This window comes from Narcine bancroftii, chromosome 7 (assembly GCF_036971445.1).
Source record: "Narcine bancroftii isolate sNarBan1 chromosome 7, sNarBan1.hap1, whole genome shotgun sequence".
Taxonomy (NCBI): domain Eukaryota; kingdom Metazoa; phylum Chordata; class Chondrichthyes; order Torpediniformes; family Narcinidae; genus Narcine; species Narcine bancroftii.
Genome location: NC_091475.1, coordinates 33,916,412 through 33,941,324, shown reverse-complemented (window position 1 = coordinate 33,941,324; position 24,913 = coordinate 33,916,412). Strand labels below are relative to the sequence as shown.

General features: G+C 40.3%; 1 protein-coding gene across 4 annotated transcripts in view; it reads right to left on the bottom strand.

The window, feature by feature from the left end:
• sms (spermine synthase) overlaps positions 1–23,789 on the bottom strand; it is a 49,515-nt gene extending 25,726 nt beyond the window's left edge. For 3 of the 4 annotated variants that reach the window (XR_011341711.1, XM_069889528.1, XM_069889529.1), the window contains exons 1-7: positions 23,682–23,789; positions 16,943–17,063; positions 15,441–15,534; positions 9,374–9,438; positions 6,209–6,384; positions 3,992–4,146; positions 1,144–1,233 (exon numbers count right to left, since the gene is read on the bottom strand). Coding sequence is in view for 3 of the 4 variants with exons in the window: in XM_069889528.1 (XP_069745629.1) it covers positions 1,144–1,233; positions 3,992–4,146; positions 6,209–6,384; positions 9,374–9,438; positions 15,441–15,534; positions 16,943–17,063; positions 23,682–23,727 (747 nt within the window). In the remaining variant the exon portion in view is untranslated. Of the gene's footprint in view, positions 1–1,143; positions 1,234–3,991; positions 4,147–6,208; positions 6,385–9,373; positions 9,439–11,934; positions 12,084–15,440; positions 15,535–16,942; positions 17,064–23,681 lie in introns of those variants that run through there. The other variant, XM_069889530.1, reaches the window with a different exon arrangement.
• Positions 23,790–24,913: the final 1,124 nt, after the last annotated feature.

Genomic DNA, 24,913 nt, shown 5'->3' with positions numbered 1-24,913 from the left:
ACAGGTTGGTGTTAGCATATTATTCAGACAAGTTTTAAATCTCCCTCTTATATGCTGACTCATCATCCCATTTTATACAGCCTGCTATAGTTGTATATGATGGTGTTGTCACACTAACCCACCAAGACTAGAGGTCTTGAGTTATAAACAGAACTCAGGCTGGGACATTTTTCCTGGAGCTAAGGAGGCTGAAGAGTGACCTTGCAGAGATTTATAAAACAACTTGTGGCATAGATAAGATGAATGGTTAGAGTCTTTCCCCCCACTGTCCCCAAAGGTAATGGAGTCTAAAGCTAGAGGATATAGTTTAAGGTGTGAGAAGAAAGATTTAAAGAGGACCTGAGGGGCTACTTTTTCCACAGATGATGTTGGGCATTCAGAACAAATTGCTAGAGAAAGTGGTAGGAGAAGTTAGAATTACAAGTTCATGGATAGGAAGATTTAGAAGGATGCAGGCTAAATGGGGCTAGCTCAATGGATAACTTGATCTGCATGGACGAGTTGGGCTGAAAGGTGTAGAGAAATGATAAATGACGCAGCAGACAAAGATGTTGAATGGCCTACATTCACTCATATGCTTAGTGCTACCCTGCAGAACAGTGCACTGTTCTAGAATGCTGGGTCCGGGGAAAGTATTCTACTGAAGTACCAGATTTCAAAAAACAAACATTGAAATCTACCAGTTTCCCAAATGCATCAGACAGCTAGCCAAATGTACTCCCTGTTTTGCAGAATGTAATTTATGTCATTGACAACACATCATGCACAACTTTGAGCTGATTTAATTATCACTCCAGCTCCTGAGAACTCACTCTACAAAAGGTAAATGGTTTAAGAGTATGTTGTACAAGGTGTATCTGGGACAAGAGCAACCAAGGCTCAAATAGGCTGTGCTCAGGGGCAGAGGTTTTGCTAGAGAATTAATGGGCAGGGGACAAAACAGGTGAGTAACTAAGAGAATCAATAGAACAGATGATGCACAGAATGAGCAGCTCTTGGACAACAAAAAATGTAATCTTAGCTGAATTCAATGCAGAATTATTAGTTCATAATGTACAAGGCAAGATAGTTTTCAAAATATCATGAACATTCACAATTGATCAGTTATTCTAAAGCAGACATTACACTTTTAAACATGTGTACCTGGTAGCAGTCGCCTTTCAGATTGTCCAGAACATCTCCACAGGTTTTGCGCATGTGTTTGCAACATGCATCAATCACCATTTGGTCAATGTACAAGTCCAGTTAAGGACCAAATAGAATACACTTGTAAAGCAAAATCATGACACAGGTAAAATAAAACCTGAACAACAAGAGGTTAAAAAAAATAAGCATTTACAAATCATATTTCTTAAAAAAAAAGTAATGTTCTTCCTTGGTAAGGCCATTGCTCTCCCAATATGTGGACAAAGTAGGAGGGGTTAGACAAGAGCCAATGGGAGGAGAGTTGGTGAACTAGTAAGGGGAGAGAGGTGAAGGACGAAAGGACCAGATAGAAATGAAGGGGGTGGGAGTTATGAATCCTGAAGGACAAATGTGGGTGGAAGAGAATGGAACCAGAGAAGATGAGAATGGGTTGTGGACAAGGGGAATGTGAAGAAGGGATAAAAAAAAATGGAGGTGGTGGGGGAGAGGGGTGGGAAGAAGTGGAAGAACAAAAGTAGTTTGGAAGATTGCAAGAAAAGAGAGACTTGTTGCCTGAAAGTGGAAATTTCAATGTTCATACCACTGAGCTGTGGACTGCAGACTGTTGATACCTTTCCTTGATTTCCCTTGCTCAACAAAGCCTATTTGAAGGGCAGTGAAAGAGGCCTGGTCAACAACATCCCCAATAAAAGATAATTTCTCAAGTAAAGCCATTGAATAATAATCACATTAATAATGCACACGCAATCACACAATAGTGTGGGCACCATGCTCAATGACAAGTTCATCCAGTCATCTCTACACTGCTTGGCTAAAGCAAGAGCATCAGTCAGTCTTCAGAAATAGCAGGGCATTCAGCCCCTTCAATTATTCATGACAGTAATTGGCTCCTTGGTCTAGAGGCGTACTTCTTTCTTTTGAATCAAATGAGCAGTGATAGTTTGGAGGATGAATTCAGGGAGTGCTTAAGTGTTTTTTTTTAAAAGATCAGTACAGTATCAACAAGTAAACAAGTCAATCTAAATTTGGCATTTGCAAAAGGGGAAATATGGTAGTTAAGGGGTATGGAAAGGAATGATTAATATGAATTTTGCACTAAAATTGGATGTAATTTTGATCAATATGAAAAAAGTGTCTTAAGCCTAAAAAAACATTCTATTAAGCTATGAGGAATTGATAGGCTACAAGGCAACATCAGAACATCCTTCAAGAGGGTGAACCGTCGCAAGGTGTCAGGCTGTATTGGCGTCCCTGGCAAAGTACTGAAAATCTGTGCCAAACAACTAGCCGGAGTTTTCAACCTTTCATTGCTGTAGTCAGAGATTCTCACCTGCTTTAAAAGGGCACCAATCATACCAGCCAGTGCCCAAGAAAAGCTGAGGGAGCTCAACTATGATGAATTGCTATGAGACGTTCATCATGGCCAGAATTAACTCATATCTCAGTAAAGATCTGGTCCCACTGCTTTTCACCTACCGCCACAATCACTCCACAGCAGATGCAATCTCATTGGCTCTCCACTCAGCTCTGGATCACCAAGCCAACAGCAAAAGGTATATCAGGCTAATTTTCACCAACTACAGTTCAGCTTTCAACACCATCATATTCTCGGTACTGATCAACAAGATCCAAAATCTGGGTCTTTCCACCACACTCTGCAACTTCATCCTTGACTTCCTCATCGGAAGACTAGTCAGTACAAATTGGAAACAATGTTAACTCCTCCTCACTGACAATCAAGGATGCGTGCTTAACCCACTGCTCTACATTCATGACTGTGTGGCTAGACACAAATCAAATGTCAGCCAGAAAATTGCCGATGACACCACAACCATCAGCAGAATCACAGATGGCAATAAGAAAGCATACAAGAGTGAGATAGATCAGCTAGTTGACTGTGTCACAACAACAACCTTGTACTCAACATTAGCAAGACTAGGGAACGGATTGTGGACTTCAGAAGGGGGAAATCAGGAGAACATGAACCAGTTCTCATCGAGGGGTCAGCAATGGAAAGGGTTAAGCTGTTTCCGCTCCGTAAATAGTTATATGGTTATATGTCCTGGGGCCTCCATGTTGACGCAGAAGAAAACTTACCAGCAGTTATACTTCGTGAGGAGTTTGAAGAGATTTGGTATATTAGAACAGGTTAATTTTAGATTTTAAATATTTCTGATAGATATGCAAAAAAATTCAACAGAAGTTTGCGGGCCTCATAAGATTAAGACAGGAATATTATAACGGAGATTGAGGAATGAGAGAAATTAAATACTTTATGACTGTCTTCATGGAAAACAAAGTGTCCAGAAAATGGAGATCAACAAGACCAGAGAGAGGAACTGCAAAACTTGGTGAAAAAAATGCTTTGGAGGAATTAATAATTTATAAATCCCTATGACCTGCATCCAAAGGTACAAAGAACACATACATCTTTGTTCTACGCTCAGTCCATTCTCCAATTGCTCTCAGCTCATTCAAAGGCTTAAGCCAAATACAACATGGTGGCCACCAAGGCCCGCTCTCACGAGAGGTTGGCCACCACAGCCATAGGCACTATTTTCCGTTGATCTGCCTCTGCTTTCCACCGCAAAAGTTCAATCAACATTCCCCCCCGCCCAGTGTTATTGACCCCTTAGGATTTATCGACTGCTTAGATAGTCCCACCAGACGTCGATATCGACTACTTTGGAGACCCCTGACCTAGACCATACACAATATATCTACCCTTCTCCACTCTAAATTCCTACAAGTTGATTAATCTTCCTGTAAATCCTAACAACATTAAGTGAGCCCTTTTACATTACATAACACATTAGGCAGGGTCACCTACAAAGATAAAGGATATTTCCACCATGGTGACCATCTTTGGTTTTAACTTGACCAGTTCACACAGGATTCCACCATCGCCTCCTCCCAAGATAAGAATCTCTTTCCCTGTATAGTCCTCCACTCCACTGCCCATTATAGCCTGTGTATATGGGAGGTCACTTTCTCCTAAATCTGAAACAAAAAAGATGCATTATTTACTACAAAATTCAAAAAAAAAAATTAAATGCAAATGATGCAGCAGTAATTGGAATGACAAATGAATAAGGTGAAAATCTCGGGAGAACCATTAGGAGACAGCAAGTTCCTATCATATCCCCATTATTTCAGCCCAGAATCTTGGTTGATATGTCAACAATGCACAGAAGGTGCACTATTCTGTCCTTCCTAATTTTCTATAAGAAATCACAATACTTAACCGTCAAGCAGCTATAGTTACAAATTGTTTCAGGGATGCAGGCCTAGCTGTGGCATTTTGAATGAAATAATTTGCACAAGTACAACGTACAGATCCAATAGAAGTTTTCTTTGCTGCAGCTTCCCAGGTACATAAAACACACAAGAGAAACAGATGAAGATAAATGGAAGAGAAAAAAATGTAAAATAAAAAAATAAATATCCACTGTGCAAAAAAAAAGGCCTGATTCAATAGCGCAGATAAATCTTTTGTGGTATTGAAGTAGCATTATGGTTAGGTTAGTGTTGTATAGAGTTCATGAGCTTCATAGCTTAAGGGAAAAAAAATCTTCATGAACATAGAGGTGCCAGACATCAGACTTTTGCCTGAAGGTAGGAGTGAAAAGGTAGCATGACCAGGGTGATGGGTTCTTTTAAAATGTTGGCCATTTTCGCGAGGCACATTCCACGTACATTTAAAACAAGAGACACCATCCTCACACCACAGATGCTGCCCAAACTACTGAAGAAGTCCACTATTTGCTCATTCATTACTTCAGATGCAGCCTCATTTTCACAAGATACTTTATGTAAATTTACAGAGTAAAATGTAGAGCCTTCAGGCATGGATGTAAGGCCTTCAAAACAGTGACAAAGCAACTTTTAAAATGACCCCAATGTCTTTTGCTCATACCTTCATCAAGGTGAGGGGCAAGGCAGGGGGGAGGAGGACAGGCCAAGAGGTCATAGGTAGATATGGGTTGGAGGACACAAGAAAACAGCTGAGAAATGATGGGGAGGGGATGGCTCTGAATAGAGGAAATGGATTGGGGAGTTGCAGGAAAGGAGACAGAAGGATGGGGAAGTGAGGGAGACAGAGGAGTGGCCTAATGGAAACCAGAGAAGTCGATGTTAATGCCATCTGGTTGAAGAGCCCAGACAGAATATTAGGTGTTGCTCCTCCAATTTGGAAATGGCCTTGGCTTGGCAGCGCATGAGGCCATGGGCAGATATGTCTGCACAGGAATGGGGTGTAGAATTGAAATAGTTGGCCACTGGGAGATCCCAGTCATTGCTGTAGACAGATAGTTGGCTAACAAAACAATCTCCCAGTCTGAATGAGTCCGTTGTTCAGTAGGGGTAGCAATTATTCCTGAAACTAGAGATACAAGTCCTGCTACATTTGTAATTCCTTCTTGATTGTAGCAGCAAGAACAGAGCATGTCCTAGGTGGTGTGGATCCTTGAAGACTTGTGTTGCTCTCAGATATCAGTGTTCCATGTAGATTTTTTTCATGGTGGGACTTTTGCCTGTGATGTACTGGGCTGTGTCCACTATCTTTTGTAGGGATTTCCGCTCAAAGGTATTGGTGCCCCATATCAGACTGTGGATGTGGCCTGTCAGCATACTTTCTACTACACATCTACACAAGTTTGCCAAAGTTTCCGATGACATACTGAATCTTCTCAAACTCCTGAGAAAGTCAAGGCACAGACATTTTTTTCCTATGCACGATAGAGGGCAGCAATCACAAATCACTCATTAAATTATGTACAAGGGGTCTTTCTTTCTTCATCTTTTAGCCATCTTTAATATCCCCAGATATAATATCCCAAGACTATGGTTGATCAGCAGAAAGAGGAGAAGATAGCAAAGATCAACATTTGCATCTAGTTACAATGGATAATAAAAATGGAAAGCGCCACATGAAATGATTAAATAACAAATAAAATTTAACTTTTTTCTCGGAGTGATTACTCATCAGGATAAACTTATCAGCTTTTTAGAACACAATACAAGAAACAACTGCATAACTTACAAATTATAATCAAATACTTACTAATGTCGCCATTGAGGATAAGAATATTTCCAAATTGTTTTGAATGAAGAATCTTGATGTTCTGATATGCAGAATCTTCATCATAAACAACATCATCAATATCGTATTCAACTAATCGGCCATCTGCAGTAGGCCAGTATCTATCAATTGTCCCTCCTCTTACGATTGCAGGTAACCTGTGTGGAGTAATATTGGCTGAATGAACAAATTTGCATTTATTTTCCTCCCTAAAATTCTCTCTCAAAAAAAACTTTTTGTAAAACATTTGTTCTTTATATTATCAGCTGTAATCCTTCTGCATCATCTCTCACTTCAACCATCACTCTCCTCTTGCCTTTCTTTCTTCGGTGTAATTAATCTGCAAACACCTTTGCCTCATTGGATTCCATTTTTAAAAAAATTTTCCCTTCTGGAACAAAAACTTTCAATACTGCCAGATACCTTAAAACAAAAGCATACCCTTTCTTCCATAACAAATTTTTAACAGTATTGAATTCTTTTCTTTTTTTCAACAAATCAAAACTTTTATCAGGGTAAAAAAGATCTTATTTCCATTATAAATTAATGGTGATTTTCTTTCATTTGCTTTGCCGCCAATTCCAGGATCTTTTCTCTCACTTCATCTTGACCAGTATCGGACGTGGCTTTTGATCTGGTTGCAGTTTCAGTCGTAACACTCTATGAGCTCTTTCAATCTCAATGTCTCCTTGAAATTCAGTTATCCCCAAAGACTGCAGAATTCAGCGTTGCAAAAACCTCTTCATGTCTTGTCCTTCATCGCCTTCTTTAAGCCCAATAATTTTTATATTATTTCTTCTACTGAAATATTCTAAAATGTCAATTTTTGGAGTTAGTTGATCTTTTGTTGCAGCAGGTTCAGCCTGAATATTTTTCATCTGTTCTTTAACATTTTGAATTTCAAATTTATTTCCTTTAATTTTTTCTTCCACAACTTCAAATTTTTTATCCACTTGCATCATTCTTTCTACTTTCTTTGTAAAATTCTTATTTTCAGCTATACTCTCATTACACTTTTTAACTTCCATTGTTAATTGCACCAAAGATTGTTGAAAAGTATCCACATATTTCTTCATTTCAGCTGTAGATATACATCTCTTTCATTTTTCCTGATTTTTTTTAGCCATAACTCCTTGTTCTAAATACAGTTCTTGTTCTTCTTGGTCTTCATCCTGATCACGAGACCTGGAGGCTTCTTGGACTTTTTTTAAAGAATTGCCTGTTTGTTTTGTGCTCTGTGCATGCGTGACTCTTCATGCATGTGCAGTCACTTTTTCTCCCGTGGCAGGTGGCCATTGTCGGGGGAGACCTGCATAGTGATGTCCAAGGTCTCCCCAGCTCAAGGCTCATCTCCACGGGCTCCTACCTTCCGGACAGCTCCAGGATCTTTCTTCAAGTTAGGCCTTGCATCTTTATCGGCCTTTTTTGTTGTTCAATTTCTTGTGAAGTAACAGCTGCTTTATCTTTCTTTGGTGACATCTTGTACTGTTTACTCGGTCTTCTGACAACTTTTACTTTTTTTTCAACCACTTCAACCTTTATTTTTAAAAAACTTTTTCAGAGAGAAGGGATTCAAAGTATAACCCCACGTCATCAGATGGCACCCCTCCCCTCACCCCACAACAGTTTGCCTTGATGTTAAATCCAAACTGTTCAAATCAAATTCAAGGAAATACTATTATTACTAAACTGTTGGCAACATTTCACTTTCACAACCAAAATTACATTAACCACTTTGACCTACCCATTTTCTCATTTAAACAAATTAAAATATAAGGCCTTAAATGGGAGGTCAGAAATTCAAGAGATGGCATGGGAATTCATTAATAGGTTTAAAAAAGCACAATTTTCAAGTTAGATTCCCATAATCTTACCAAGAAAATGGTGATTAAAGAAAAACTTTGATTTTCATTGCCTTACATCTGAAGTTTAGTTACAGTTAGGTGTGCAAAAGACAACACAGCAAAGCTCACAAAGTACCAATAAAATATATGATTGGATGAATTCTTCTTGCCATTGTTCATGGGATTAAAATTGACAACAAGTGTGAACTCCCTTGCACTGGTAGCTGATTCACACCTCACTGAAAAATTGGAGCTTCAAACAGTGCAGCACTGGACTTGAGCAGCCAGCTTCAGTTCCATGCTATTTCTCCAGAGGAAAACTTGAACGTGACATTTGTCTCAGAAACTACTGGCACCATTTAACCAAGAATTATACTATGTAAGAGGACAAGAAGAAAAAAATAGACCATGCAACTTACCTTTGTACTTGGGGAAAAAAATCCACAACTCAAATTGCTTCACTAATCATTCTAGCAAAGTGTCCCCAATTTACCCAATCCATCAATGGTTAAGAACTCCCAGGCAATGAATTGTTGTTCAGTAATGAGGTGGTGAATATCATCATTTACTCAAGTGGTTATATGATGGGGAGATGAGAGCGGAATTGCATCCAAAATAAATTATTTCCATACAGTTAAGGCAAATCGACTTTCATGTTTAGGAAGAATGTGGACAATAGACAGTTCACAGATGCAATAGAGACAGTTGGGGTAGGTGGCAGAACATAATGAATCTGAAATTTTTTTTTAAAATGCTGGAAAAACTCAAACATTAATCATTTCTCTTCTCAGAGAAGCAGCCTGACCTGAATTTTTCTAACATTTTCTGTTTTTATTACAGATTTTCAGTATCTACATTTTTTATATGTCCAACTAATGATTTTTGGGTCCTGGCCAGCTCTGCATTATACAAATTCTATGATCAATAGACAAATACCTTCCAAAACTCCACTTGAGCTGCAACAGAAGTAAAATGCTATTACTACCATTGCAGGATTCTGAAATTGAAAGATTCAGCAGCTCTGCAGAGAGCAGATAACAAATTATGTAAATCTTTCAAACAATTCAAAAGAAGGCCATGCATCATGACCAGCTACAAAATAATTGGGTTTTATTTCAATACATTACAGGTTTGGAATTAGGTTGCTTCCCTACCCTCTGAAAATAGAGAAGCATATAATCAGGTGGAGAATTAAGAGCAAATAGCTTAGCTAATACATATTTTGTCTATTAACAGGTAATACTTAATTGAGAGTGACCATACAATAGCTATTCAGCTTTAGAGTGATGGCTAACATACTTACCTTTTTATCCTTTTAATATTCCCCTGCAAGAGGTCTTTCATTTTCTGTTCCAGTTTATGACAAAGCTGAAATAATAAATGAGTAATATTAATCAGTGTAAAATGTTACAACAATAAAAATTGAACCTGCTACACAGAAGCATTTATTTATCAAAGTTTGGCTTAACAACTTCCAGAACGGAAAACACCTTAATAGCTGAAACCAAAGTTTGTGGGCAAGTGGTTTTGGGGATAGGATTCGAAGAGAGAGGGGCAGGGAATGTAAGTATAAAGGTTCAAAGTTTCCTTATAATTATCAAGCAATTATCAATCATTAAAATATAATAGAATTCAGAATCAGAATTTATTGTCATGAACAAGTCACAAAATTCGTTGTTTTGCAGCGTCACAGTGCAAACATTTCTATAAGCCACATGTCAAAACAAATAAAAGTGCCAGAAAAAAAAAGACAAAGTGAGGTGGTGACTGTGGTTCATTGTTCGTTCAGAAATCTGCTGGCAGAGGGAAAGTCACTGAATGCTTGCATATACATGATATACTTCAACTTTTGACTGCCACAAGGCAGAGTCAACATAATAGGAGAAAGAGAAGCAAAAGAGTCTCTTCAGAGACATTGAGTATCCGTGGATTCACCTCCAGGGCTCCGCAGCCACAGACAACAATTCAAACCATTGGCAACCCTAGCTCCAGATCCAAATCTCCAATAGGGTCAGGAATCCTTCAGCGTCCAAAGTTGCTTGGGAGCTCTTTTTGCCCTCAGCATCCTCTCGAATCCTAGTTCTGACACCTGGGGCCCACGAGTGTGCAGCCTGTCTGGGTCCAACAGCAGGTCGCCAGCAGTCCGCAGTCTATGTGTCCTTCACAAAAGACCGCAGCCTGTGTGAGTCCTTCACTAACTGAGCCCTTGCTGGTACGTTGCCATGGTCACCATCTGTAGGTTCATCTCCTTCTCAGTGGGTGGTGTTCTCCTCATTACTGATGCCTTGCAATAGCTGGATGCTCCCCTGGAGTTTGCAACCCCTCGTTGTATGATACCCAGCACAGGCACTGCCATCTTGGGTGAAAATCCCATGGTTGCAACAGTTAAAAAAAACACCTTCAGCTTCTTTAACAGGCCGTTTAAAGCCTGCATGAAGCTATTCACATTAGGACCATGCAGTAGGACCGTGCTGAGCAGTGCTGTGTCTCTGTTCTCCCAGGTGCACACCAGCACCAGTGCTGCTGTTAAGTAGTCAAAACAGTTCATCCCAGTGTACCTTCCTGAAATGTGATCATAGGCTTTGCAAGTAAAATCAGGAGGAGTTCAAAACAAGGAGGGTAATATTCTGTACAGCACAGAATTCACTTCCTCCACTTTGTCCTGATCCATCTGGAGAATAATACTTCATACACCACCAGACTGTTGTTCATTGACTTCAGCTCAGTGTTTAATAGGATTATACAACAGAGGCTGGTGAAGAAGCTGTCATAGCTGGGACTCAATACTCCTCTCTGTTACTAGATTCTGATCTCCCTAACAGAAAGGCCACAGTCTGTTTGGGTTGGCAGCAGAATGTCGAGCATGATCACTGAGCACTGGCACATCTCAGGGCTGTGTGCTCAACCTGATCCTATTCACACAAATGACCCACAACTGCAACGCCAAATCCAGCACCAATAGTTTGTAGATGACATGACAGTAGTTGGCCTCATCAGCAACAATGAAGAGGAGGAAAATCTCGTGAAATGGTGTTAACATGCCCCAACAGAAAATGTTCACGAACCTCTCTCAGCTACACACTCATGGAGGACACCAGCCCTCCAGAAGATTAGAAGATCTAGAGTTTTAGCTGTCCATGAACAGTGGAATTTTTCTGTGCTCATTGGGCAGCACGGTTAGCACAACACTCCGAGTTCGAATCCCACGATGTCTTTAAGGAGTTTGTACGTTCTCCCTATCTCTGCATAGATTTTGTCCCAGTGCTCCAGCTTCCTCCAAAATGTATGGAGATTGTAGGTCAATTGGGACGTACAGGCTCATGGGCTGGTTACTGTACTGTATGTCAAAATTTAAATTTAAAATTAAAATTTAATGGCTGATGAGATCCTCAGAAACAACAGGAAGGTTTAATAAAGATCCTTTATTATGCAAGGACCAAATGGGGCACAAAGTTCTCCTTGACTATAAAGATGTGCCCTGCAAGAGAGACCTTCAAAAGTTCACGGGTTAGCATAGAACACAAGTATCACTGAGAACTGCATGCAAAAGTGAGTTCGGGTTTTTAGTTGTTTCTTTAAATTTGGTTTAAGTTCGGGTTTTTAGTTGTTTCTTTAAATTTGGTTTAGATTAGAATTGTGATTAGAGTTCTATTTTCCATTGTGTTTTGTTGGTTTCAGTTGTGTTAACTCAAACCTTTTTATGAAATTACGGTGTCTTTCATTACTGATTCTGTTGTTCAAAGGGAACCCAAAAGAAACCAAGTTCTGTTTTAATACGCCCCTTTAAACTCAATGGAGCTCAGTTACCTTCTCTCCATTTAAAATGACTGGGGCCCCCTTTTCCTGAGCTCAGTTTAAACTCACCAGAGTTCTGTTTCTCATGCTGGCTTCAAACATCACGTATTGCATGTTCATTGTAAATACACTGGGTCATGCTTTCTGTTACGCCAAAATCACACTGGGGCCTGGTTTCCCATGTTCCCTTTAAGCTCACTAGGTTCACTGTCAATATCTATTTTAATACTGTGCAAGATAGAAAAAATAAAAATTAAAATGTGACAGTGCATCTTCCAATGGGGCATAAAATCTGCCAATTCAGTACCAATGAATCATGTGCTGGATTATCCATTGACATTTTACTTATCTTGGCAGGAAATACAGTTTCTTATTATTCATTCTATCAAAACATTCAATCTTAAACAGTTCAGTTAATTATTCAGAGATTGTCAAAAGAACCAGGGGTGATGCAAGGTAATACCCGTTCCACATTATGAGTGTTTAAGAGATTTGAATTCGCTGACTGAAAGGGTGCTGTGAGCAGATTTGACTGTCATTGGGGAAGATAATAATGCAGGGCTCCAGGAAAGAGTTGAGGAATGATTTGACAGGAATGATCTTGCAATCATCCAGGTAAACTGAATGGCCACCTTTATCGGTGTAATATTTCAATAATTCCAAGTTAAACAAGAAATTTTTCAGATGCTGGATTTGAGTGCAATACACAAAAGTGCTGGAGAAACTCAGCAGGTCACACAACATCCTTAGGAAGCAAAGGGTAACCAACATTTTGTGCCTGAGCCCTTCATAAAGTTAACTGTCTCCTTTCCAGCTCCATACCCCCTTCCTGTCCCTATTGATTCGGTTACCCTTTCCCCATCACATCTCAGATTTTTGCTCTCTTACCCTCCCACATGACCTCTTACCTGTAAGCTTTTATTTCTCCCCTGGCCCTTCCCCCTTCCTCTCCTCCCCTCCCCCCCCCACAATCCTTTTATTCAGGCGCTTTCCCGTTTTATGCTGATACCTTGACAATGGGCTCAGGCCAAAAATGTTGGTTACCCTTTATTTCCTATAGATGCTGCCTGACCTGCTGAGTTTCTACAGCAGTTTTGTGTATCGCACGACGATCCTTTTTTTAATATTTTATTTATAAATTTTCAAACTCAATTTACAGTAATCAATCAAAAATTAGCTATCCATTATGTACAAAATTTGCCACTGAGTCTAAGCCACCTACCTCCACCCCCCCACCCCCCACCCAAAAAAAATTCAAGACATCCACAGCAAAAGTTGGGACACATCAGAGATTTGTCACAGCCCAATAGCCAGCACCTAGGCTGTTACATTTTTCTTGACTTTACTTGATTGGGCAGGAATGGACCACCCCTCCCCCACCCCTCACTCAGTAGAAGGAGGGAAGGGGAAGGCAGAGCGGCGAGATACTCAGATCCACACTATAACTGTGCTCCAAAAATTTTGTACGATTCTTTGAACAACTTCTGCTATAAAAAAGTTGAATGCTACTGATGTTGTAATACTAAAATAGAATGGGATATGCTTGAAAAACATCTTGCGTTTCTGTTTTAATTGATTTATAACCTTAACACACAGCTGAAATCTCACTTCCGGTTTCTGATCCAAATCCTTTCCAAAACACCCTTCTCAAAATGCACTGCGTAAACTTGGCAAACAAACTGCGCAAACAAAGGAAATCATCATTAATTTTAGGAGAGGGGGCAGAGTCCACACCCCTGACTGCAATAATGGCACTGATGTCAAAGGAGGAGATAACAATGGACATATAACAATTTACAGTACGGAACCTTTTTACTATTAGTAAAAACTGATGATAACCTAACCTGGGGCACAAACATTGCCACAACAGTCAAGAAAGTGCACCGACACCTTTGCTTTCTTCGAAGTTTGGAATGTCCCTTAACACTTTTTACAGGTGCAGCATCAAAAATATAGTTGCTGGATGTAAGAATTGGAGGAACCAATAGAAGGTAATGAATAAAATGAAACGATCACGGAGTCCATCTACATCTCCACCATCTAGAAAAGGCAGCCAACATACTACCTCTGATATGCTGTCAGAGCTGGCAAAAGATTACAGAACAATACAAGCCCTTCGGCTCACGTACAGGCCCTTTGGGGACCCATCACATCCCAGACACATACTCTTTTCCTCCTCTCTTCAAGAAGGGTTAAGAGCATGAAAGCACAGACCAACAGCTTAAAGTGTTTCTTCTCTGATGCCATCTGGCTCCTGAATAAACCCCATAATTGTGCTCTCATGCTGCCCTTACTTAATATGAACTAATTTTCCTTTTCAGCACAGTTCTATAATCTGCGAATTGTACTCTATGCACAGCTGTATGTAATATAAGAGATGATCTGTTGGTCTGCCCGCAAAAGAACCCTTCTCACTTCACTTGATATGTTGTATCAAATAAACAAATTTAATGCTACTTTTAATAAAGGGAAGAATCACTCATGTATCATTCTGTTACCCTCAATGACTTGTATTCAAATTCAAAATGGACAGCTTTCACAGACATGAACAACAATCAATGCAAAAGAACCCATTTACATAGTACCTTTAAGGTAAAGAAGCATCTGTTGTTGTTTCATGTAGAACTCCAGAAAACACTATTTTTCAGTCAGGTTCTCAAAGTGCATTTTCCTTAAAGGAAAGTCTGAAGAGTGGCACAGTGGTAGAGTCACAGCCAGACAACTCCTGAGACCCTGGTTCACTTCTGATCTTGGGCACTGTCTAGTGAACCTTGCAGGTTCTCCCATCATCCCTCTAAAAGCTCACTTTTCCTACCACATCCCAATGGCATGGAAGATTAACTGGTTACTGTAACTTGCGAGTATGTGAGGGGTAGAACCTGGAGGAGTTGGAGGGAACGTGGGGAGAATAAAATGGGATTTGTTTATATGAGTGCTTGATGGTGTATTGGACACAAGGGCCTGTTACACTGCTATTTGACTTAATGACTGCAAGTCCAGTCACCAACCATCACCAACCCCCACCCCTCCTGCTTAATTAGTTCTATCAAAAATATTCATCTCCTCCAATTTTGACCTTGTAGTGTGAGTGTTTACAACAATCATTGACAAATCAGAATCTATTTATTGTACTCTCATCTGATTCATAATTCAGAGGCTATTCAACCTTTCTTCAGATCCTAAATTGATAATCAGCTGTAAAAGGTTGGTGCCAGCATTATTCGGGTGATCATACTCCTGTTGACATGATGACTTCAACTTATTTCCATGGCAACACTGTCCTCATTCTATCAGAGGTATTTATTCCCTGTCTTTCTGTGCACCTTAAAACGAATTTACTATATCCTTCCCAGCTCTGACGAAGAGTTGCTGGGCTGTAACGTTAACCCATATGCTTTGAATCCCTCCTCTAAAATTAGAAAGCATCTGCAATGTGACTCTCAAGTTGGCAGGACTAAACATTTTTTTAGTTTCATTTAACAATTCTGAAATTCCTTTGTATATCAAAACCAAAGTCTCACTACACTCTAAAATCTAAAAATTCTAATGTAACAAAGGTAGAAGCACACACTTACAGTTTCAATTGTTGCTTGTCCTTTGTTATCCAATTCGTAGCTATGCATATCAAATGTCAGAAGCTTATCTGTATACATTCTCAGAGTAGCAAAGCTGCAAAAAAGATTAATCAAAGTAAAAAAAAAAACATGTTTATGAAATCTGGGCTCCATTTTTAAATCTTTCCTTAACACATTATATGGCAAACATTTTTGCACGGAATTTCTAGAAAGCATACAAGGCAGATGAGGCATAAAACCCAAATGGCACAAGCAGAACCAAATGACAACTATAATATGAAAGAAATGCATTCACTATAATCCCCCATCCCATATTTATAATAGATGAAACTACATGCAGCGAAACAAATTACACATTTCAGAGTTCAGGAAATTTCTACAGAGCAACTATATTCATGTGTTAAATGATCGAAAATGATCCAAGATATAACCAGCTGAAACATTTATAATGAGAAAATATAAGCTAAGTATTTATTGAATAACACAAAATTATCAGTAGATTGAATATATAAAAATAACTTCTATCAAATAGATATGACAGATCTTCGACCTGAGAAATCAACTGTTTCTCTTTCCATAAATTCTGCCTGATCTGCAAATGTTTCCAGCATTTTATTATTTCACACTTCATTGTTTTCAAATTAAAGCAATGCCTTTTATATAAAAAAATGAAAATCAAGACTTAACTGGCCTTATCTCAGCCTATTTTATCCACCAAGCTCCATTAACCTATTGACATGATAACCTCTACAACTTATTTCTATGGTAACCCTGTTCTCACTCGATCAGAGGTATTGTATTCCCTTCAGCCTATCCTTCTTCCCTCTCCTCTGCCACTAAAACCCAAGTTTTTTTAAAAATCTTCCTTAGTTTGATGAAGATCACGAGGTTGAAATGTTAACTTTTCTCTTCATAGATGGTGCTTCACTTGCTGAACGTTTCCAATACATTATTTTTAATTCAGAGAAAATGTTGTTGCCTCACAAAATAGAATGCATTTCAAGGGTGAGTTGGGATGAGATAGAAAACTCCGAATCTCCATTGTTCCACATTTTTCCTTTTTGGCCCATTAAGTTTATTCTGGCTCTCAGAGGCTTTCCATTCCCTCAATTAATGTATTATTCAGTCCACATTCCCATCAATTCTATTCACCCTATACCAAGGGGCAAATTACCAGGCCCAATTAACCCACCAAATCAAATGATCTTTCGGATGTAGGAGCAAATCAGAGTACCTCTAGGAGACCTTCTTAGAGCATAGAATGACCATAATGACAGGACCAGAAGTCACGATTGTACCAGTCACTGGAACTGTGAGACAGCAGCACTACCAACTGTGTCTCACACACAATCTTCAGTGTGGCAGGTAACTCATTTACCTACAAATATGCTGGCACAATAGCAAACTTCATCAGCTTAGATTCTGATAAACTTAACTTTGCACCCGTGTTCTAAATTTGTCACATTGTTGCCTGAATATGGCTGGTTTGAAAGTTCTCATACCTGCCAGACTCTGAAATATATGTGATCAAGAAACCATTTTCTCCTAAATTGTGAACTGTCTTGTTCATCTGCTGTTCCTGAAAAATTGGCTCCAATGCTTCAATAACAGCTTTGCCATCAGCTGAAGAAAAAGAAAACCAATGTTAACAAAGGTGACAGATTGGCTGGCTCCTCTATTCATGACCTTGTCCGTTTACTATCAACTTATCTGCACACATGACTTAGAAATTCATACCTACTTATCTATAGATGCCCAATTGAAACATCATAATTAGAATTAATAATGAATATCTTGAGACACTGATGCACAAAAATTTTAAAACAAATTTCTAAGTAATTAACTTGGTCAAAGGAAAGATTTAGCGTACCTTCCAATTTTAAAGGAAAATAAGATATCACTGAGGCCAAATATGGAGTACCGTGTGCAGTTTAAGTCACCTAACTGCAGGAAAGATATCAATAAGATGGAAAGAATGCAGATTTTATTTTTACAAGGATGTTGCTAGGACTTGAGGACCTGAGTTATCAGGCAAGTTTGAATAGGTTAGGACTTTTTCTCCTGGAGCATCAGAGAAGATAAGGAATTTGACAGGAATGTAGTAAATTATCAAGGTAAATTACGAGCAGGTTTTGTCAATTGATCATTTGTCTGGATGGGGTGGGGGCAAGAATGCTGGAAATCTGCCCTGATCGGAATCTGGCCATTCCTACCATCCCACCAGCCTTCAATTCCAACATATTATTCTATGCAATTTACACCATCGACAATGGATTCCACCTCCAGACAATCCTTCCCCTCTCCTTCCCCCTTTGCTTGGAAAGCACTCCCTCTGGCTCCCTTATCTCACCAATCACCCCCTTGATCACAAATGCTATGCTTGCATCAAGACCGCCTCCCCCGCCACTATTTGGGGCTCCAAACAGTCCCTCCAAATGAAGCAACCTTTCATTTGTGAATCATTAGGGGACATTTATTGCATTTGAATGCAGACTGGAAGATGGATTAATTGAGCAACTTCACTCTGTCCACTACATCAACAAGGACTTCCCAGCAGCCAACCATTTTAATTCCATGCACCATTGCCACACTGACATGTCTGTCCATGGCCTCATGTACTACTAATTCAAGGCTACCTGCAAATTAGAGGAACAACACACGGTTAGTGCAATGCTGTTTCAGCGCCAGCATTCGGGACTAGGGTTCGAATCCAATGCTGTCTTTAAGGAGTTTGTACGTTTTGCATGGGTTTTCTCCGGGGACTCCGATTTCCTCCCACCCTCCAAAACGTACTGGGAGTTGTAGGTCAATTGGATGTGATTGGCCTGTTACCGTGCTGCATATCTAAATTTAAATATAACACATCATATTTTGTCTCAACAGTCTCCAAACAGATAGCATCAATATTGTCCTCCAATTTCTGTTAACTCTTCCTGGTCTTTCTCGACTCCTATTCTCGTTTCCCACCCTCTTGCAGTACTTTTCCTATCAGAGAACTTCCCTTCTTAACCACTGCTCTCTATCCCTATCATTTCTCAGCTTTCTGCCTTCCCACCTGCTTCCAGTTATTACCGTGTATGCAGTAAAAGTCCAAAAATCCAGATGCCAGAAATCCAGAGCACCAAAGAATCCAGACTTATTGAAAACTCTCAAACGTTTTAAATTTAATGGGCTTTTGTATGTGTGAGTACGTGCATAAGCACCATTGATGCACAGAGGTCACAGAAATGAATGAATAAATATTTATTTGTTTCTCTGTACCTTGCATGGAAAAATGCTCCATTAATAAACTATTAAAATGTACCTGTTCATCTCTTCTTTATTCTCTTTGAATTTGAATTTTAAAAATACTGCCTGAGAATCTGGAAATTCCAAAAATCTGGACCGACCCAATCCCCAAACAGTCCAAATTTTAGGATCTTTACTGTACGCTTTTAAGTCAAATTATGTACACCATCATGTTAAATTTACAGGGTTAACATTAGGATTCTACTTTTGAGGTGCTGAAATTCACAATAGAATCCAAAAGTACTGTATTAGTAGCAGAAGTCCATATGATCTCAAAATGAATAAAGAACTAAAACACAATGAGTTAAAGTAATAATAGTCTCCATATCGAAGCTACCGCAATACTGTACACATGGCCTGAACCACACCATACTTTGCATCACAAAACCCTTCACCACTATTTGGGACGATGGTATCATTTTCTTGACTGCATTTTTCTTTTTAATGAATTCATTGCATCTTAAGCCACAAATTATCAAAATAAATAATGAAAATAGAAACAAAAAAATAAATACCGGTGTTAAGTTTTTATTCACGGTATGCATACTAAACAGTAATGTAAACATTTCCTGTAATAAGTCTTTCAAACACAAAAGTTCATTAGAATCCTCTATATCACTTTAAAAAAATTTTTTTTATTTTTCACACTATGAACCATACTGACCAATATACACACAAACATTTCCCTCTTGAATATACACAGTGTCATTTTCTCCCCTTTTTCCCCCTCCCTTCCCTCCCTCCTTCCCACCCCCCCTCCCCACCCACTCACCGTTCAACATATACAATACAATAAACCCATTAAACAATGTCATCACACAATGAAAATAAACAAGAAAATTGTGTAATCTCCTTTTACACATCAGGATGAATGATATCATCGAATGGATCCTCTTCATCATCCACGCTGTTCATAAGTAACATCATGTTTGTTTCTTTTTCATTCCAGTCATCCCATACATAATCATTTTCCTTACCATCCAATGCATTAGAAATTCCACATTGCAGTGATGGAGCCTGCAAACTGCCTCCTTTTGTACATGTTTTTTCTCCATCAAGGATCCAATTACTCCACTTCATTATCATCATGTCCTTAAATGTTTATTAATATAAACACCCATTGGTTGCAAAACACTTGTAGGTCCACCGAAAATAATAGTTTTGTAATCAGAAGTCATCAACAGTATTCTTTATGTACCCTAAACTGATCCCAGAGGAGCAAACACTTTTCCTTGCATTGTCCACCAGGTCATAAATTCCAAACTTCCTTTATCCATTTTCTACACCTGCCTTCATCCATCCAGTCTTGTGGATGTACATGAACGACAATTCCTTTTCGCAATTTCCCTTTTTGCAGAGTTTTTCTTTAAAATCAACCATCGGTTTCAATTTAGTACCTTCAGCCAAGCAAGAAAGAACTAAAGTAAGCCGAATTTTCGTGACCACTGGTTTTCACCAATACTGTTTTTTCTTTTTGTTGCACAGTTCAATTCTTTGGCACGTCAATGGTAATAGGTGTTTCATCCATGTTCCAATACGCGTAGCCTTCCTTCTGCTGTTGGCTAATTACAAATTAGTGAAACTGTAATATCTTATCATCTGGATCAGCAGGCAGCTTTTGTGAAATGTTAGTTCTATGCCGAAATGCCAAATCATACCACCTAGTGTACCATAAACCATTGCCGTAAATCAGAAATTCCTTCCTTCCTTCTGAGCATGGAATCGAATGGCAGCAAGGGTAACACCACATTTTCCATCCTGACAAATTTCAGTCACCCACTCAGCAACATTTTTTCCCCCAATTGTGCTCACTTACTATTTTAGCTCTATTAGCACACTTTCTTTTCAGCATTTTGTCTGAAGTTTGTTTGACATCTTTCTCCAGTCTCTCTGCTACACAAATTTCTCTTGCTGCTACAGTTATTTGTCTTATCAGCAATTTCAATAATTTTTAGTTTAAATGCTGCTGTACATTTGTTATTTTTCTGGAAGACTTTTTTTCACAAAATGGTTGCGATATTGTGACCCTACCTCGCACTGATCCATTTTTAAATTTTCATACCAAATTCTTCCAACTGTAATCTATGAAGAACTAGGATCGACTTTTACATGAAATAAATGGAAAACACGAGATTTTTTGGCCAAATTTACACGGGTCTATGTGGTATATTTTACTTGCTAGCTTGTGCTCCTCTCCTCAAACCACTGACTGCCTTATACTTCCTATGGATGCTCCATGATCTACTGAGCTACACTGGCACTTTTGGGTGTATTGTAGCATTTCCTGCTTACTCCTGAACATTCACCAGGCCAGGTGATAGAAAACAAGAGATGCAAGAGAGTGGAGATGTTGGAATCTGGAGCAAGTTCTAAAATTTTTTTGTGTGCTTGATTTAAAGCTGAGTAGGTACAACATAAATAATTCTCATCAATTATCCTACACATTGGAACATTTCCAACAATTTTCAACTTATTCTATGCTAATATACTGAAGTGTGTATTTACTATGTGCAGTAAGGTAGTGTATTCAGTTGGAATCAATCTTCCGTGCCCATATCTTTTAAAGTCAAAATAATCAGTCCCCTGCTCTGTGATATTTTTAATAAATAACTTGAAGGAATGGCAGGGGTGTGTCAGCAGTCTTCAAATGATACAAAGGTCAGAGGTATTGTGGATAATGCAGAAGCTTGTCATGGGTTACAAAAGAAGACAGACAAGATGTGGAGTTGGGCAGAGAAGTGGCAGAAGGAGTTCAATCTGGCTAAGTGTAAAGTGATGCACTCTGGAAGGTTGAATTTGAAAGTGGAGAGCAAGCTTCTTAACAGTGTGAGGAACCAAGGAATCTTGGGAGTCCGGGCCCATCGATTCCTCTATTGAAATGTAGAGTTAGTTACAGCCTCATGCCTATGGCAATTTTTTTTCTTTGAAGTAAAAAAACAGGATGTTCTGCAAGATATTCTAATCTCACTTGACATTCCTTAGATGCCAACCAATAGAGTTGTAAAAAAATGTATGCTCAAATAATGGTTCCACCACATACAGTAATAAAAAAAAAGTTGTAAAGTTTTACATACAAAAACTGTACTCTACATACTTAAAATATATGTAAGCTTTGACGATGAATGCATCTGCACGCATGGAAGGGGGAGGAAGGAGAGACTGTTGTATTTGTTTGCTGTGTTTATAAAAAAAGTTTAATAAATTTAATATTTAAAATCTAACTATATTTTTGAAAAAAATCAAAAATAAAATATTCCAAAAAAAATAATGGTTTCAGATGCTTGTGCCTGATACCAGTTGCTGTCAATAAAAGGAGTTAAGAACAAGAACTAGTTCAACCACAGGCTGTGTGATACAGCACACTTTGTGTTAACAAATAAAGTGGCACTCGTAATAATGTTGTGGTCTTGAAATTTGTTCTACCACTGAAAGGCATCAAACTTTTACACCTCAAAGTTGCTGTACAAATCGATGGGGTTATTGAGAAGGTGTAGGGTGTGTTGGCTTTCCATTAGTTATGGGACTGAGTTCAAGAGCCATGAGGAAATATTGCAGGTCTATAAAACTCATGTTAGACTATAGTTGGAGCACTGGTCACCTCATTGCATGAAGGATGTCGATGCTTTGGGGAGGATGCAGATAAGACTTTCCAAGATATTGCCTAGATTAGAGAATATATCTTATTTAGCAAGGTTGACATAACTAGGGCTTTTCTCTTTGGATTGACAAAGGATGAGAGACAACTTAATAGAGGTGAACAAGACTATAAACTTTAGATGGTTAGCCATCAGCTTTGCCTAGGGTGACAATTGCATTACTAGAGGGCATCTGTTCAAGGTGAGTGGAGGAAAGTTTAGGGGAGACATCAGAAAAGAAAGAGTGGAAGGTACCTGGAATGCCTTGCTGGGGAAGGTGGTGGAAGCAGGTACAATAGGGACTCCGAGGCACATAGATGTAAGAAAAATAGAAGGTTAAGGGTATGAGGTAGGAAAGATTAGATTGTTGTGGAGAAAATTTACATAGGTCAGCACAACTTCATGGGCTGAAGACCCTGCACTGTGCTGTCCTATGGCTTTTGGAAAAAAAAGGTGCATGGCGGGAATCATACAATCCAAACTTCACTCGTCCGCACAAGTATACCATATATCGATGAGGAAAATTAAGAATCCATGGAATTCTCTACCGTAAGACTTCAGGAATCCAACCTTACACAAACTGGCAGGAAAAGCGACCTGATCTTATTAAATGACCTATCCAATTCGTGGGATCAGACATTCTAATATTTACAGATGAAATTCAAAGTACAATTCTCATCCCTGGGCAAAAGATGTCAAAGAGGGAAAATTAAAGCATTGTGCTGAAGAATGGATTAAAATTGTTCTGTCCAGATAGTGGACGAAATGAAGTTTTTCCACTGGATCTTGGCACACGTGACAGTGAATAATTCCGTTTGTCAAGAAACAAATTCAGTCCATTTCTTCCCCGTGACGTTCAGCTGGTTGATTAGGCTTCAAGGCATCGCTTTCAACTGGATGATTGCGGCTATGTTTGGACTATCTCAGGGATAACGCTGGGCGAGGTTCCCCGGAGCCAGGCTTCCTTCCACATGGGGCAGGGTGGCTACCGGCTTCCCATTCTCCCTGGGATCCTCTGGAAGGCTCGGGGTCCAACCCAGTGTGGAGCGGGGGGAGTCTGGCCGTCTGGGTCGGTCCTCAGCCGCTGGGACCCTCGGTTAGCGGAGGAAGGCCCCGGGGTCCCCTGACTCACTGGAAACGGGCCCGCCGCCTAGGCTTGAACGGCTCTCCGCCAGCCTCCTCCCCGGCGGCGGGGACCGGGCCGTCCCCCCCCCCCCACCCCACCCCCACCCTCCCTCTCTCTCTCTCTCTCTGGTGGCGAAGCCCCGGACTTTGCTCCCCCCCCCCCAAATCTGTGGTGCCGACGGGCCGCGCTCACCTGGCGCCGAGAGGCAGAAGTCCAGGACGTGATGCTGCACCGCCATGGTTCCAGCTCCTGGCCATGCCGAGCGCGCACCACCTGAACCGGGGCGCGCGCGCAGGGTGAGGGCCACGGGGCGGAGGGGAGGCGGGGTGCGAGCGGCACGTTCCACCAATGGGAGTGGGGCTGCCAGAGCCCGGGCGGTGCGGAAAGCAATGGGGGCAGAGCCCAGCACCCACTGGAGACACGAGGAGCCGCAGCTGCCGGGGGACTGGGGTGGGGGGGGACTAGCCTGTGTCGCAACTCAGCAGGTTGTGTAGCGTGAGTGGGAAGGGGGGTGCGCCAGTGTGTTTCCACTGCCCCGCCTCCAACCTGCCAGTGCCCCCCCCCCCACACGTCAATCTCCCACCTGAGATCCACAAACAAGGACTGTCCTGAACTTACCGAAACCTGACTCCATCCTTTCCCCCTTTGTCCAGACCCTTCCCACCGATCCGCGAACCATTTTGCACACCAACCATCTCTTTGCTCCGACATGCTGGGAACTCAGCTGCTCTTCTAGGAGACAAAGCTATATTGCCGACGTTTCGGGCCTGAGCCCTTCTTCAAAGACAAAAGGCAGAAGCAGGATACATTCAGAAAGTCTCAGAATGCAAACAATGGGGGAGGAAGTCAGACCAAAAGGTGTTAATGGGATGTGATAAGGGTCGAGGTGGAATTTATCGAAGAAACAGGAAATGGATGGAGAGGGAAGAAATTAACGAAAGCCAGATCAGTCAATTAATGCAAGGTGTACCTCCAATTTTGGGGGGCATCCGAGGCACTCTAGTATTTGCCAAAGCCCTTTCCTACTCACAGTGTCGAAGGCTTTGGTGAGGTCAACAAAGGTGATGTAGAGTCCTTTGTTTTGTTCTCTGCACTTTTCTTGGAGCTGTCTGAGGGCAAAGACCATGGCTCCGAATCATGGGTCCTTTACCGGCATCACCTACGGCTCCTAGAACGCTTCCACCAGCATTGTCTCCACTCCATCCTCAACATTCATTGGAGCGACTTCATCTCCAACATCGAAGTACTAGAGATGGCAGAGGTCGACAGCATCGAATCCACGCTGCTGAAGATCAAACTGCGCTGGGTAGGTCATGTCTCCAGAATGGAGGACCATCGCCTTCCCAAGATCATGTTATATGGTGAGCTCTCCACTGGCCATCGAGACAGAGGTGCACCAAAGAGGTACAAGGACTGCCTAAAGA